General features: G+C 39.6%; 1 protein-coding gene and 1 pseudogene across 4 annotated transcripts in view; one reads left to right on the forward strand and one right to left on the reverse strand.

The window, feature by feature from the left end:
* Positions 1 to 4,477: 4,477 nt before the first annotated feature.
* CEPT1 (choline/ethanolamine phosphotransferase 1) overlaps positions 4,478 to 16,990 on the reverse strand; it is a 41,417-nt gene continuing 28,904 nt past the window's right edge. For 3 of the 4 annotated variants that reach the window (XM_021001382.2, XM_021001399.2, XM_021001393.2), the window contains exons 5-9: positions 14,574 to 14,658; positions 8,793 to 8,924; positions 8,207 to 8,365; positions 5,866 to 5,991; positions 4,478 to 5,394 (exon numbers count right to left, since the gene is read on the reverse strand). In XM_021001382.2, coding sequence (XP_020857041.1) covers positions 5,275 to 5,394; positions 5,866 to 5,991; positions 8,207 to 8,365; positions 8,793 to 8,924; positions 14,574 to 14,658 — 622 coding nt within the window. In that variant the 3' untranslated portion in view covers positions 4,478 to 5,274. The remainder of the gene's footprint in view (positions 5,395 to 5,865; positions 5,992 to 8,206; positions 8,366 to 8,792; positions 8,925 to 14,573; positions 14,659 to 16,990) is intronic. The other variant, XM_021001406.2, reaches the window with a different exon arrangement.
* On the forward strand, positions 15,264 to 16,269 carry LOC144457518 (high mobility group protein B3 pseudogene; annotated as a pseudogene).

Below are 16,990 nucleotides of genomic sequence, written 5' to 3' on the forward strand. Positions count from 1 at the left end.
CTGGCTGTCTATGTTGATAGACAATATCGATTCCAATGACTCCTCCATTATGGCCCCAGCATTGTTTGCCTTCTTTTTCACCCAGGTGCATTATTATGGGGTTAGAGACTGAGACCCACTGAATGCCTACACTTATGGCCAACTCCTTCCTTGGCGGATGGCACTACCTTGGCTGTGATTTTGGCCAAAGAGTGTTAAGGGAACTCCAAGGGAGATTGTTCTGGGGCAAAGGTCTCAACTCCTGGTGATAAAGGGAAAGGAGGCTTTGGAGTCTGAGGACATGGGTTCCAACCTTTCCTCAGTTACTCTGTATGACCTTGAACAAGTCACTTTCTGGGCCTCATTTTCCTCACCTGTGAAATGGGGGAGTGAGAGGGGATGTTGGACTGGATGAACTCTGGTACTTTCCACCTTTAAATCTATGATCTCATGATCAGGACTAGTTCGAGTCTGTAGACCCCAGACTTTAGGCTGGTGGGATTGGCTCTATCTAATATAGGCCATGGGGGAGTGGGACAGGGAGAGGACTGTTTAGGGGACTCGCCCTGCCATTAAGGCTAGCCTAAAGTCCATAAGAATGCCAAATGTGAAACACTCTGCTTTGCCCCTGTGCTCACTTACCAGTTTAGTGAGACAGGTGAATGAAGCTAGAGAAAGCTGAGGGCAGGTTCCTTAAGGTATTAGAGAAACAATTAACTTTCAGGAAAAACAAGAAAATCTCAGTAAGGGAAAAGAGATAAGGCCAAGAACACTAGTTTTCATCGAGGTAGGGGTGGGGAACGCTAATATCTCATTTCCCCATCAATCCAGCCAGTCTCCATTTTGGGATACTATCTTGTGACTGACCTGAAATAAGCTCAGTTCAACTATTAAATGTTTCCTGTGATGGCCTTCTCACTAAGAAAATAGGATCATAGAAAATTAATAGCTGTAAATGACTTTAGAGGATGGTCGCGTGCAATCTCTCGCCTCTACGACAACGGACAGGATGTTCATCCTCTGCCCACATGCTTCCTGTGTATGGAGAACTGACTTTGGAAATCACCACCCTAGACTTTCAAACTGTGTCACTGATATGCAGGCAGGTAGGTGGCACAGTTAACGGAGCATCGGACATGGGAGGCAGGGAGATCTAAATTAGAATTCTGATTCAGACACTAGCTGTGTGACCTTGGGCAAGTCCCTTAACGTCTGACTCAGTTTTCTTCATCTGTAAAGTGGGGATAACAATAACACCTCCCTCCCAACGTAGTTGTGAGGATCAAACAAGATAACACTTTGCAAACCTTAAAACCACCATAAAAATGCAAGCCCTTAGATAATCAGCAGTCTATAGTGCTCATGAATGCTTAATGAAGGAGAAGAATACGGTGGGAATCTTAGCCCTAAAAACACGTTAGCATCAAACATGTTAGGCTTCTAAAGTCCAGGAAACACCTGGTGTTCTATTACTAGCCATATTATATGCCAAATGAACTTTCAAGATTAGTTTGTCCTTTTAAATAAGTGACAGAACCGGGAAACACAAAGTTACTGAGTCACTTTAACATAAGGACCCAATTAGGGTATATTTCAAATGAGATCCTGTCTAAATGAGCCAGGGATGGAGAGACATCATCTATCAGATAACTTAACACTTGCCAGCTCTATCCAGGAATGGAGTCTACAGCATGCACAGCAGAGCTGGTCCTAAATCTATGTTATGTCACTAAATAAACATTTGGTAAGTACCTATGTACCAGACACTGTGCTAAGCACTAGGGATACAAAGGAAAGCAAAACATAATTCCTATTCTCAAGGAGACACCAAATAACAATGTAAATAAGTTAGATACAGGAGAAATTTGAGATCAGAGATAAAGGGAAGGCACTAGAATTAAGGAGAACCAGGAAATGCTTACTATAGAAGAGGGGATTTCAGCTAGGAATTGAAGGAAGCCAGGGAAGCCAAGAAGCACAGATGAAGAGGGAGAGCATTCTAGGCATGGGGGACATCCGGTAAAAATGCTCAGAAACGAGAAATGGAATCTGGCCTCAGACCAAACACTTGACACTCACTAGCTGTGTGACTCTGGGCAAGTCATTTAACTTCCACTGCCTAAAAAAAAATGAGAAATGGAGTTTCTTATTTGAGGAACAGCAAGGAGGTCAGTGTCACTAGATTGAAGAGTAAGGGGTGGGGAGTAAGGTGTAAAAAGACCAGAAAGGTAGGGGTGGGGAGAGGATTTTGTATTTGATCCTAGAGGTTGATAGGGAGCCACTAGAATTTATTGAGCAGGAGAGTGACATGGTTGCACTTTGGTGCCTGAGTAGAGGATGGACCGAAGTGAGGAGAAACTTGTGGTAGAGAAACCAGCCAGCAGACTATTGTGACAGTTCAGGGATGAGCTTACGAGGGCCCGCCCTGGGGTGATGGCAAATGTCAGAGAACTGACTGTGAGCTTATGAAGGTAAAACTGATAGGCCTACAAGGTGGGTGAGAAGTCTACAACAGCATGTAGGCTAGGAGCCTGGGAGACTTGGAAGGACTTGACAGTAATAGGAAACTTAGGAAGAGTGGAATATTTTGGGGAAAAGATACCAGAATAAATTTTGGACATGTTGAATTTAAAATATCTAATAGGCAGCTGAAGTTGCAAAAATGGAAGTCACCAGAGAATTTAGGCCTGGATAAGGTTTGAGAATTATCAGTATAGTTAAATCTATGGGAGCTAATGAGATCACCAAGTGGAGTATAGAGGGAGAAGAGGGCCCAAGGACAGAACCCTTTGGGACAGCTAGTTATTGGGCATGACACGGATGAAGATTCAGCAAAAGAGACAGAGAAGGAGCAGTTGGACAGAACTGGGAGAGAGTAATGTTGCAAAAGCAGGGTGTGGGTGTGTGGCTGGCATCTAGAACTGGGTGATTTTTTTTTCCTTTTTCTTTTGGTGAGGCAACTGGGGTTCAGTGACTTGCCCAGGGTCACACAGAAGTGGGTGATTGACAATGTCACAGGCTAAAGAGATATCAAGCATAGGATGACCACTGCACTGGGCAGTGGAGAGAGCAGCTTGGTTTGAATGACGTCAGGAGCCAGGCTGTACAATTAAGGAGAGGAAATGGGGACACCTATTGTGATAGAAGGCATCTGGGAGAGGTGGGTTGAGAAGAGGAAGCTTTCAATGAATGACCTCAATTTTGTCTGTTTAAGAAGCAAGGTTCTCACCTGGGAGGGCGGGTGAACTATGGGAGGTTTGAGGAGGGATGAAAAGATCCAGAAGAGCTGCTGTGCTGAGTGGGATAGTGAGTCAACTATGGAAGTGTAAAAAAGACTGTCGTGATGCAGTGAGGTTCCAGTTGAGATTATGTAACAAATTTGCTGTGAATCCAATTAACATGGTTTTGATTTTTCACTGGCTTTATTTGGAAGCATGTGAGAAGCAAAGGCAGCAGATGGTGGGAGTAATCCAAGGCTGAGGATAGCAGGGCAAGATTAGTAATAGGATCAGGGGCAAGGGATTCAAAAGAATAAGAGTATAGAGTTGAACTGGTTCACTAATGGGAGAGCTTACTCAGCGCAGGGATAGGGGCCTGAGAAAGAACTGATGGGGGAGGGACTGGAGGAGGTGGAATGACAGTAGGTTGTGACTGGATAAGAGAATTTTGGGGTTCATGAACATGGAAGTGGAGTGATGACAAGATCAAGGGTATGACCATCTCTGTGTCTGAGATGGGGTGCAAGAATGACTGGTCATGGGAAATGAGCAAGTTAAAGACCGGTGTGGAGTAAAAGTGTTTCAGGAGGTATCAATATGTGTGCTGAAGTCCCTTAGTACGAGGGCAGGAGCTGGGGAGGAAAAACTGTTAGCCAGTCGCAGAATACTGCCTTTCTCTGAGCAATTGGTATGAATAGTGATGTCTTGGAAAGATCTTACACTAGGACTACATCACGTTTATATACCGTTATATATAATTACTAAAGCACCTTACTCACAACCACCCTATGAGTATTATCACCCCCATTTCACAGATGAATTAACCATCCTGCTTAACACACATGGGCTTTGAAAAACAAATGCAGCTATTGACAATCCCGGGTAATGAATAACGAAGATCCCATGAACAACTAAATTCAGATAAGGCAAAAAATGCAGTTTAGTTAATGGTTTAAACCTTTTCTGTTAAAAGGCCTTGTATTATCCCCCTCATAAAGCAGTGAAAACTCTTCCCGTAAGATCACTGGAATAGAGATACAAAAGGGCATCACATTTCTAACTGTAACTTAGCTATTTTAAGTAAAGAGCCAAGAAAGTAACCTCACTGATTACTTTTTTTGTGGAGGGCTTTGGTATCTCTATATGACCAGTTCTTGAAAGGATAACAAGGAACTTTTAAAAAAAAAGCCTTCACTAAAATCTTCAATTTCTCTTCCCACAAGTCAGCAGAATGTTTACACACTACCGAAGGGCCACAGTACAGATGAAGACAACACAACTCACAGAATTTCCTTATTTATTAAAGAGCAGAAATAAATTTTGCTTAAATTTCATACAAAAAAACAAACATTAAAACTTAGTTTTTAAGTCTTTCCACTGGAATAAAATTGAGAAATAAGTTGGCTTTTAGATAATATATTTATTTAAAAAAATAAAAGTAATTGACAAAAGATACCACATTATACTTCATGCTGAGGGGCTCTCCCCAGACCCAGAAGGCCGTCATTCATTCTTCAGTAACACTTGGCCTTCCCCAGTAATGTAAACACAGGAACCCCTTCAACCTAGTCTCAGTCACCAGCACTAGCTCAGCCACAGGAGCCGGGGGATATCTCTGTGCCATGAGCTGAGCTCCTTAGTAAAGAAAATTTGAGTGAACACTGAACAAGTATTTCACTAAAAGATGATGATTTATTAAAATTATAAAGTAGCAGTCTTATGGTCTGTAAATAGTTTACACCAGAAATTTTCCATTGTTGCAGCTCTGCTCCCCAGGACAAATTTATTCAGTATTCAAAGGTAATGAATGACAAAGACAAGGCATTATTTCCTGCATGCTTTCTTGGGCCAAAACCAGTAGGACTACATGTATGTTTTACAAGATAGGACTTGGAATTCCCTCTTCTCACAGAGGCTAGTTAAGGAGTGTTACCAAGAACGAAGACTAGAAGTTATACAACATTGATTATTATAAATTAGATTTGTTCTTATCCACCCCCATTCTCCTCAATATTTTCTGATTCTTTCCTGCAGAAAAATCTGCTTCCTATTTCTCATTACAATAACAATTAAGTCACTAATGATGATTAGAATGTGCTGTGGAGGCCTTGATTCTGAAGACATTTATGCGCAGGTGAGAAGCAATCTGATTGCAGACACTGACACAGTAGCGAATTAAATCAAATAAGGAGAAGACCTGCAAGGAAAAGAGCTTTTTAGAGTCTTGCAAAGTGTTTGGACCCTCCCTGGGCCATATGAAAAAAATACCAAGGCATCTGTCTCTTCACCAGAATCACACTTAATCCCTGAAAAACCAAATGAATAAAATTCCTACATGTTCCATTCCTTTAACTAGGCAGTTAGTATTTGCAAGCCATGGTTTTGCTGGTCACAGTTTGCAGCTACTGGACATAGGCATCAAATATGACTATTAAACAGATATACATGATCACTAAGCCCAGAAACACTTCACGAAGTCCTATAGGCATGATCATGTTCTGAAGGTCCCAAATTAATTCACATTCATTACAAATTCAAGCAACCACAAGCTTATGTGTGCCATTATTAGATAAACTAAGAAAACTTAGGTTTCAGTTAGAAATTATAAACTGGCCCCTCAAAATGATGTTACCTTTACTTAATGAGGTAAACAAAGTATACCGCTTACCAGAGCAATCCAAAGCACAATATATTCATCAATAAAGCTGTTAAAGTACTGGTCCAGAAACAAAAGGGCAGGACCTATGAAGGCTGTGTCGTGTAGACTCATTTCACTCTTGGTCATGTGTGCAACCTGTGAGTAAAAGAGAATTTAGCAGTGTACCTTCACACTGGCTAACAGTGTGGTGCCAGAATTTGGTTTCAGGGATTGTTCAGCTACACAAACAGAAACAAAAACTTATTACATAGGAAATAAGTTTCACTATTTCAATTATCTGTTATTTTGTACAACTCCTCTATGACTTAGTAAGTCTTTGAGATTTGCTGTGCACTCAAAAACTACCAAACAACGGAATGAGCCTCTTGAAGGCTAGGCTGTTTCTCAGACAACAGACCCTCACTAGGTCCACCTTCAAAACCCTTCTAGCTTGGTAGAATCCACCTCAGCTTAGTCACTTGACTATTGTTTCTTAAAGTCTAGAGTCACAGCCAAGCTGTGATGAGGCATCAGCAGGGCTTTAGTGGTAGTGGGCCCTATGCAAAAGCAAGAAACAATTAATTCCCCCTCCTGAAAGTCTTCAAACAAAGACTAGATAAGGTATTGTGAGGTATTTTGTAGAAGGGATTCCTCTCTTAGGCACTGGTTGGATTAGGCCTCCAGGGTGCTTTCCAACTCTGAAGTTCTTTAATTATATGTAAAGGTCTAATCATATCATTCCCCTGTTAATGAACGCCAATGGCTCCCTATTACTTAGAATATCAAATATAAAGTTGTCTGGTTGGCATTTCAAGCTCCTCAAAATCTTGCCTCCTTTTTCCTTACCTCACTCTCCTCCACTAATTCCACAATCTAACACCCATGATCTACTTGTCACACCCTGAAGCCTAGAATACTCTTGGCCTCTCAAGCTTCCCTGGCTCCTTCCAAGACCCAGGTGACATCCCACTTTCTGCAGAAGGCCTTTCCTAGTCATGTCCTACACCTCTTTTATGTACCTGTCTTGTGCTCCCTGGGGGCAGGGCTGTTCTTGGCCCCAGTTCTCAGCCCAGCGCTCAGCACAGAGTAAGCACTTAATAAAATGCTTGCTGACTGACATGATAATAAAATTTTTGTTTTGTGACCGATTCCCAAGGAAGGCAATAATAATAATACTGGCTGATGCTATTTCAGTGTTTTACAGTTTACAAACTAATTTTTTTCCCCTCAACAACCCTAAGGTAGGAAATGCAAGCATTATTGTTCCCATCTTACAGATAAGTTAACTGATAATTCACCCAAGTAAAATGACTTGCCTGAAATCACAAATCAAATGGCTGAACTGAAACTCAAATCCAAGTCAGGGTGCAAAACGAATTTGGGAAAACAGAGGGAAGGTCCCTTATTCTTACACCTGGAGAGAAAAACTGATCTTTGTACAAGTCAATGTTTGGTCATGGTGACAAGCAGGTGTGGCTGCCCAGTGGGCAAAGCCGGCCACTGCCACCAAATGAAGCTGTGATTCTGTGCACCCTTCCTTTTGGCTTGGCCCGTGCTTCCTTAACCTTGTGCTGCTCTGGACAAAGAGCATCTGAGGCTTGAGACCAAAGATCAGAATTCAAGTCAGCATCCTAAAATGGAGGGTGGGGGGTGGTGGTATGTGTGCAGAACAGAAACAACGGCACATACAGGTCACTAAGGTCAGAGGACACTTATCTGGCTGGGAAAACTAAGATGTATGTGAAAAGGTAAAGGGGCAAAGGCAGGTCTCTCACTCTTACATATGGAAAATGCAGAAAGGGAAACAGGCTCTTTCCTAAGAACTTGGCTGCCTACAGATGGCACCATGACAGACAGGGATGACAACCCTAACTCAGAATCCTAGTCCAGGCCTGCTACAGCTTTGAGCCTGCTCTAAGGGTGGTGCTCCCTATTAGCAAACTGAGGCATCATCCAAATCCATGTTCTTAAAGTGGGGGACGCAGTGACATTCCAAGAACTGAACATAGAGCTGTAGCTGCAGGATAGTGGGAAAATATCAAACTTAACATCAAAAGTGAACCCAGGTCCTTCCTCATCAGTAAGTATTTATTAAGCATCTACTATGTTTCAGGCATTGCTTTAGGTGCTGGAGATACAAAGAATAGCAAAAGACAGTTCTTGCCCTCAAGGAGCTCATGGTCCAACAGATGGGGACATACCTTTAAGATGTGCCTATCTTTAAGATACACTTTGAGAATTTGGAGGAAGGAGAAATGAGCTTGAAGGAGTTCCCAGGGAATTGCGGGGTAAAAAAACCCAAGAATTACAGACTTAGTCCACATGTAAAACTGAAACAAACAAAAATGAGGTGTCTTATTTTAGTGCTTACCACAAGCTTGTTAGTGATTTTAGCAGCTACAAAACCAAATGTCAGTATATAAAGACAGGGATGTTTTTCAAAGAGTTGAACAGCTGACTTCTTGTAGATCATTGCAGCTAATGTAATCACTGATCCAATATGGAGAAAAGGAGAAAGGACACTTGTTCCCTATACAGAATCAAGAGAAGAAAAGTGTTAACACAGTGTACCCCAATGACATCAAATGGATTTGCTGAGAAGTCTGAGCAGGCTCCGTGCCTTTCAAATTCCAAATTTGTGGAATTTGTGGAAGCTGTGCCTGACAGCTGTTTCTTCAGCTGAACAAAGGAACAGCTGACCAAAGCAATGGCAGCAGGGATTAAGCAAGAAAAAAACAAAAACAGAGGAATTCTCCTGTGAGTTCAAATTTACTAAGCCATGCACCCCTAAAGTTATTGTTTGTTTGTTATTAAGGCTAAAGGAGAAAGCTATAAATTAATATAACTATGGCTATTTTTTTTTTAAAGAAAAAGTTTCAAATGAAAAAATGAAAGCACAGCTCTTCTGAATCCTAGCTCAAACTTGAACCAGAAATAGCAAGTGATGGTACACTTACTGCTATGGTTGATCCGTTTTTGCCCACACCACCTGTGAAGATTACACGGAAGTAATTTGTACAGGAGAATATGGTCCCTGCTACAGTACAAAGCGCTGGAAAAATTTTCATTTGAATATTCAGCACTGGAATCTTTAATGGGAGAAAGAGAACAAAGTTAAAACATGTACAACATAAAATAAGCACATATATTTATTCAAAAAATTTAAATACTTTAAAACCATGTTCCTAAATTTATAAGCATTATCCTCTCCCAAACCCCTGTGGCCCCATTTCGGGAAGAACAGCTCTCATTTAAAGCAACAATAACCAAGTATGTTTTCCTGTTCTTTCCTATCAGAGACAATGCTGCCACACTTCAGGGAATGAAACTGAACAGCATTAAGTCTCATTTGTCTTGACATCCTTTTTTGGCAAAACAAGACAATAATACAAGCTTTTTCATGAGTAACACAAGTAGGTTCCGGTGTAAGGCAAAACTAGCCTGGAGTGAATCACACAATGAACTCTCTTTAGGCCTTTATGATACATACCCTGTTCCTTCTGACCTCAATTCTCCAATCACTTATTGTTATTTAAGAGCAGTGGAAGAAAACATTTCAAACAAGACAAAGTCTTGGGCTGGATTTAAAACAATGGCTCCTGGATAAGGTTCCTAACCCCACATGAATCGAAGTTGTTAGTGCAAGCCAAAGGCAACTGAGGAGGAAACTAAAAGAAAAGCTGGCAAGAAGGCCCCCAACAAATTCATCCAAGTGTACCTCACTTTAATATGAGCCTAAAAACAAAAATGTTAACAGAACATGCTTTATAAAATGGGGGATTATTCACTTTACTCAAGGATTCACTACATAGTTCCTCTAATCAGTGAGGTTATCTCCAATTAAAATACAGTTGCTTATTATTTTTAAATTCATTAGTGACTAGAGGAAAGATGCTGACAAACCTCCTGTGAAAAGCACCTAGGATGGTTCACAGAATTGGGGATTACGACCACATAAGTAAGTAGCAGTTGAGGAAAGTGGGGCCATTTAGCTTGAAGAAGACTTAGGGAGGACCTGACAGCAGTCTTAAAATGGGAAAGGTTGTTATGCAGAAGAGAGACCAGGATTGTTCTCCTGGGCCTCAGAAGGTAAAACTAGAGGAAATAGGCAGAAGTTATGGAGGCACATTTTGGTTGGCTATGAAGAACTTCCTAATAACTAGGGCTAGACCAAGGAAGAATGAGCTGCCTTGGAAGGCATCACTGAAGGTCTCTGAGCAGAGACTAGATGGATGACCACTTGTCATGGATGTTATAGCAGCATCTCCTGCTAAGGAGATGGGGAGGACCTTTGAGGTCTCTTTCAACTCTGAGACTTTGTGCTCCTAATTGACAATGTCAGACGTGTAACTACCATATAAAGTGAGGTATACTTGCAGTGAGTTTTTAAAGTCCATATTTCACTAAAAAGTCTTCTCCACAAATTTCTATCCCTTTTCCCCTAAATTTAGCTTTTTCCATGTATTATAAAAGTTTTTTTGTATTATGTCCAACTTTAAAACAGTGATAGTAAAATGGAAATAGAAACAAGTTAATTGCTTTCACAGAAGAATACAGATGCAAGATTAAAAGATCACCAATGACTTAAGGTACAATGTTTTACCCACTTTTCTTACAGTGTAAAGCATGTAAGAGTGTGAGTGAGGATAAGAAATGTAGCCTTTAAGATCTGATTTCATTATAAATCCCAATTCAAAAGGGAATAGAATGTAGATAAAAGCTAAATTAAGCCTAGGGAACTGTAATTATTTCACAAATGTCTCATCTTACTCCATTCCTTCAAAACACTGAAGAACCCAGTTTATTTACAGAACTCTATGACCTCTTGCAAAATTGTTCTGTTAAGTTGTTTTTTCAAAGCATCTGTTGATATTTCATGTTGCGTTATGGAAGATTTTAATTTCATGAATTCAACATGCTGGTTCAGTTTAAAAAAATGACATTTTCTCAAATTTTATCTGGCACATGCTAGAACACACTGAACTCTGAACTGCTCCCCTTACCTTCAACCCTCTCCCAATTCAAAACTCATTTTCAATTCAGGAGGAGCAGTACTGTTGCTCCAAAAAGTAACTCTGTTCTAGCTCAGAAAACCGTAAGATCATCTCAAGTCAGCTAAACCTGCCTGAAATCTAAGTCACTTCTCACCATTTCTTTGATCACTGTGTTTTCTTACACAAGGACAAAGAAAACCTTTGGCAAAGATAAAAATGCCATCTTCCCCCATTTTAAAATGAGCACTAAATATAGGGAATCCCCTACACCACACTGGTGCTAATACCCATGGTATAGGCTAACCTTGATATAACAGGCTTTTACTGTACGTAGTTTTTATGTTTTAGGGGACACGATTTGACCCATGGTATACATCCAAATCTGTGTAATAAAGATCTGTGCCATAACAGAGTTCTACTGTTTTAAAATTTGATGAAATCACTTTAGGGTCATGGAAGCTCATATTGGTGCCCTATGGAAGAAGAAAAAAGAATATAGAGCATTAGTACAGCCAGGCAAATTAGTACACGGCCTGGGCCACAAAGCAGAGAAAAAGGCAGCAGGCCTAGAGGGAAAATATAAGCTGTTCTCCTTCTTTCTCTTACCTTCTCTGCAGGTACAACTACACAGGAGCCCAGGCACTCTGCCCTTGCATGAGGGAGGCAAGAAGTCAGCTTCAGAGGCGCAGGGGAGGAAGGACTAGGGTCAGGTGAACTTTCAGTCTCAGAGTCTCACCCCTAGGGTCTACACTGGGATACAATACTTAGGCACCACTACTTAACCTACATTCTTTTTAACCCTTACAACTCGGGGCACAATGACAGTAGTAGCCACCTACAACTTTCCTTTGCCTTAATTCCTCTAGCAATGTCCTTCTGCACCTCAGAAGCCATGACAGCCACTGGTCTGCCATCTCTGAAAATTTGCTGATGGTGAGAGCTGCACTGACCACATACTACCTCTAGCCTAGAGCAGTGCTTCTTAGTGGTCACAACCTACAGTTTAAGAAGCACTGAAGGGGTCAAAAGTGGAAAAAGTTGAAGAAGCCTTGCCCTATTGGACCTGAGTCTCTTTCATGTATAAATTTTAAGGCAGTTTGGACAGTGTGTAAAGATGGTTCTGAGAAGTAATAATAAAATGTGCTTTTTTAGCACTTTAGACTTTTAAACAAAAGTCTTTCTTTCATACTGTAAGGATCACAATTTTCTCAGTTGTGGGAGATTCCCTCCACCAAGGAATATATGGCAATTCCTTTACAACTTTGTTGATGGTTTTCAAGAGTTGTGGTGATTGAAAAATTCATCATCTCTGGTCAATCTGCAGTAGAACATCTCCACCAATGGTTAAGCTGATCCTCAGGTAAGAGAGGAATAATCATTCCCCAGACCTGTATTAAAATTCTTTCCAGCTTGACTGGGTCTATTAGAGTTAGCACTCTACTGGTACAGCCTTCAAGAATTCTCAGGATCACCACTATACCCTGAGGTGGCACTGGAGTAGAATTCTAGGGAAAGATAACAAAATCCAACCTTTTTTATGGTCCTCTTTTGGTCTATGACTTTGCAACTGATACAAACACAGCTGTGCAAGAAAAATAATTTCTGGGACAGCTAGGTGGTGCAATGGATACAGCTCCGACCCTGGAGGCAGGAGGACCTGAATTCAAATCCAGCCTTAGACACATAACATTTACTAGCTGTGTGACTCTGGGCAAGTTACTTAACCCCAACTGCCTCACCAAAAAAAAAAAATCTTACATTTGAAAAACAAAACCCTACAATAAGGCACTGTGGCCACTCTATTAATCTTGATGAAAATCCATTTCTACCAAGAAAAAAAAAAGGGGCCAGAAATTGAGTCTTCTCAAATTCAGAAGGGCAGATATAATTCTTTTTTTTTTTTAAACAGAACAAAACAAAAAACAGCTAATCTTCTCAAAGCAGCTCATTATGCAATGGACTGCTTGCCTGGGCAAATATCTTAAGTCTAGATTTCCTGTGTTTAAAGTATTAGGCTCTTCTCTTTTTACTATAAATCTACTTTCTTTAAAACTACAGTAAAAGGAACCATTTCAAATAACTTTAATTTCACATGGATTTAGAAAATAGCACATATTTTGGTACTCCCCAAATATTTCTTTGATTGTGGGGTAGCTAAGCCATTTATCAGTTGTAGCCAACTACCAAAACCTATAAGAAAGTTATTATATCCCTGAATTCTACCACATCATGCTTCACTTCCATCATATATAAATGTCTACACTGCTATCACGTCTTTATCCTAAATTAGCATAGTGTCAGGCTCTGAAGTAACATTTTTACTATTATTTGATAATGAAAACACATAGCCAAAAAACCCCCCAAATGCGGCAGCTTCATGTTAATTACAGGAACCTGTACTGGGCACTGATCTACAGAGGTGTCAAACATCTCCACAATAGGCCTGAAACACTCCCAAGTCCCCAGAACCAGATTGAAAACGTAGCTGGGAAATACTTAACACAGTTTAAAAAAATACAATAAAACACATAATGTTAATATGTGGATTTCTAAGTCAATACCGTTTAGTGGCCCATTTCTACTGGAGTTTGACATCACTAATCCATATCCTTTATGCATCTCACTTTAAAATCTCAGCACAGAAATCCAGGCCGATATGCTAATAGCATGAGGACGCTGAGGGAAATTATTTCCTGGAATTCAGTTTTCACTTTTAATTTAAAAACAAAGTGGTGGAATCTATCTGAGGACTTAAAGTAATAAAAATCAAGTTCTCACAGACGTTATTTGAAGCACTCTGCACAAAATGTGGTGGAACGGCTTTAAATAAAATCTACCAAGATCCTATACTGGTTGTAGTCTTATTTCCTTTCCCCTACCTTCCCTGGCCTTTAACTCATTCCTGGCAGTCAATGCTTAGGGCAGGGTATTAGGAGCATACCTCCTCCTTAAGTGAATGGATTTTTTTTCCCAATATTTTGCTTTTAACTTAATCAGAATTTTAAAGAAAATGATTATTTCTAGCTCAAGAACTTGCTTTTAAGATAACCACCAAATAACTTTGTTCAGAGGGGGGGAAAAAAGTAACACTACAGTTACAGATACAGTGATCAGGAAGCAGAAATTACTTTGCCCAAACCTCTACGGAATACAGTGCCAGCAATTTGTTGAGAAGAGGTATTCTATGCTATGGCGGCTACCTAGATTTCAGGTAAGGTGGAAAAACCAAAGTCCTAACAACTGTTTCAAAAAAAGTTCTTTGGCATCACTTTCAAGGCAAATGTTAATTCTATTCTCGGAAAAAAACATACTCTGTCCACTATATTAGCTGTGGTTTTAAATGATTAAAGGGAGAGTTTAATGGATTCCATTTGTTCAGAAAAGGAAATAAAAGTCTGAATCAATCCTCACTTTTGAGGCATCTCGATGTACCTCCTGCAGTCTAATTTCTCATTTGTAAAAATGAGACTGCCACAAGCTCTGAGGAAGGTCAGAGATTCTCAAAGGCCTTCAGGGTCGTCATCTCTGCACTGAATCAAATGCTCTACTGAATGCCAAAAAGGTGTATTCATCATGTCCTAAAGAAAAATACCTGTGTCCTACTGTTCCTGAGTTTTCTTTTGTGTAACAAAGAGGATGAAATAACTTTACATGTTACTGTTCAACTGGATTATACTGCATTTGAGAAAACAAGCAGGATACATAACATGCATTACAGGGGATATACAATGTGAACAAAATTACCATAGATTGCCAAAAAGGTGGTCCTCCAATCACTGCCAGCAAATGCATGATTATTATGAAGATTTGCACTTCAGTCACATCAATTCTAATTAGGTACAAAAAGCCAAAAAAGCAGAATTACTCAAAACAATTTCAAGTTAATCAACTGCAAGCTTAGCAGCCCTCCTCTATCATGCACAGTTGAAAAACCTCCAAAATATTGGGGAAGGAGTGGAAGAAACGGAAAAGGTATCAATAATTTGTTGAGGAAAATTCAAGTAAAAACCCATAAAAACTCTTTAATCTAATTTGACAGAGCAATAAAAACCTTACCTTTTGTGAAAGGGATTTTTGGACTCATTTTAGTTGGTGTGAAACAGGAGCAAAACAAAACAAACCCAACCAAACAAAAAAGTCTTATCAAAGTTTAACCTTTCTCACCAAAAAAAGAAACATTTTTGAGTGTTAATTGAAAAAAAAAAGGTACTTACATGCCATAAATAAGATTATGAAAAACTTTACAAAACCAGAAAGCAAAGTAGTTAGAAAAATTATAAGCTTCAATTAAAATACAATAAATATGATAAAACTCTATGACCTTGCACAAACCTGCTGCCTTTTAGAGAATAAAATTGTCCGCCACAGTAAAAGTGGGGGAAAAAAAATCCATCTCACATCATTATTGTATTTCTTGCTCTCTCTAATCATCTACCTAAGCATGACTTTTCGAAAGTTTTCTTTGAAAGCAGCTACAATTTAGCTTTGAGGATACTGCAAATGGTCTCACAGCCAAGAAGAAATTATCTTATCAGAAAAACTAGGGCGTAGTACAACTGAAAGCCAGAAAAGTTCTAACATTCTACAGGAAAAGAATAAGGGTAAAAAAAGATTCAGAAAGAAGGCAAAGGCCCATCATTCATTTCCTCCTGAAGGTGTTGTTAGAGTAAGTTCACGATCTTACCCACAGTTCTCAGGAGGAACTGTGAGAAAGAAGTAACAGGTCTGAGACAAGCAGACATCAAGAGCAGCAAAGGAGATTAAAACTCTTCTCATACAGGCTAGTAAACAATACAGTTACACACTAGAGATGGCTAAAGGTGACCCAAAGAAACCAAAAAGCAAAATGTCTGCTTATGCCTTCTCTGTATAAACATGCTGTGAGGAACATAAGAAAAAAACCCCTGAAGTTCCTGTCAATTTTGCAGAATCTTCAAAGAAGTGTTCAGCAAGATGGAAGAATACGTCTAGGTAGGAAAAATCTAAGTTTGATGAAATGCCAAAGGCTGATAAATTGTGGTACAACAGGGAGATGAAGGATTATGGACCAGCTAAAGGAGAGGGGGAAAAAAGGATCCTAATGCTCCCAAACAGCCCCTGTCTGGCTTCTTCCTATTCTCTCCAGAATTTCACCCCAAGATAAAATCTACAAACGCTGGTATGTTCATTGGGAATGTAGCAAACAAAACTTGGTGAGACGTGGAATAATCTCAGTGATAGTGAAAAGCAGCCATACAACAATAAGGTGAAGAAACTGAAGGAAAAGTATTAAAAGGATGTTGCTGATTATAAGTCCAAAGGAAAGTTTGATAGTGCAAAGGGATCAGCTAAAACTTCCTGGAAAAAGGTACAGGAGAAGGAAGAGGAGGAAGATGAGGAGACGACAATGAATAAAACTACATTATTTGCCTTAAATACCATAAAGTTGAGAAAACACTAAAATGCCTTTACTGATACAGTGTCTACTGCATTTGTAGCATTTAACTTTTAAAATCGGAAACAAATGCTCTAGACATTTTACCTGGTTTATCCATCATGGATATAGGTATTATGAACACCTTGAAACTGTATCAGAGTTGTACATATTTCCAAACATTTTTAAAATGAAAAGGAAATTTAGTGTTCTCCTCTTACATTTAGAAAAGTTACAGGCTTTTATGTGTCTGATAATCATGGTTATTGTTTAGAAATCCCAGGTTGTAAACTTACACTGCCTCTGTATATCTGGAGAGGAGGGGGTATGTACATATCTCCACACACCCATATAAACATCATACCCACATGTAAATACACACACATACACTACATATACATGTATATGCATATGTGTGTGTTTATATGTACTGGACAAATTCTTCTCATAAATATTTGGAATTATGACACCTTAGAAAAGGAAAATTAATTTGGATCTTTCATTAGGTGCAACAGCCCAAAGACTGCAGTGTTAAAGAGTAGCTTTATATGGTGATTGTCCATCTAGCTTAAAGTTCTCATTTTGTATATAATGAAACAGCAGTCTGCTGCTATTCTTAGATATGGCAAGGGGTAGGATTTCAGCTGGCATGAAAAATGGTTTTTTGATTGTGGCTGTTGAATGCTGTAATTTTTAAAATGGAAACTTAAAAAAAAAAACTAAAGGGACAATACAGCAATGGAAGTTA

This window comes from Phascolarctos cinereus, unplaced genomic scaffold, assembly GCF_003287225.1.
Source record: "Phascolarctos cinereus isolate Bilbo 61053 unplaced genomic scaffold, phaCin_HiC Scaffold_5;HRSCAF=322, whole genome shotgun sequence".
NCBI classification, from domain to species: Eukaryota; Metazoa; Chordata; class Mammalia; order Diprotodontia; family Phascolarctidae; genus Phascolarctos; species Phascolarctos cinereus.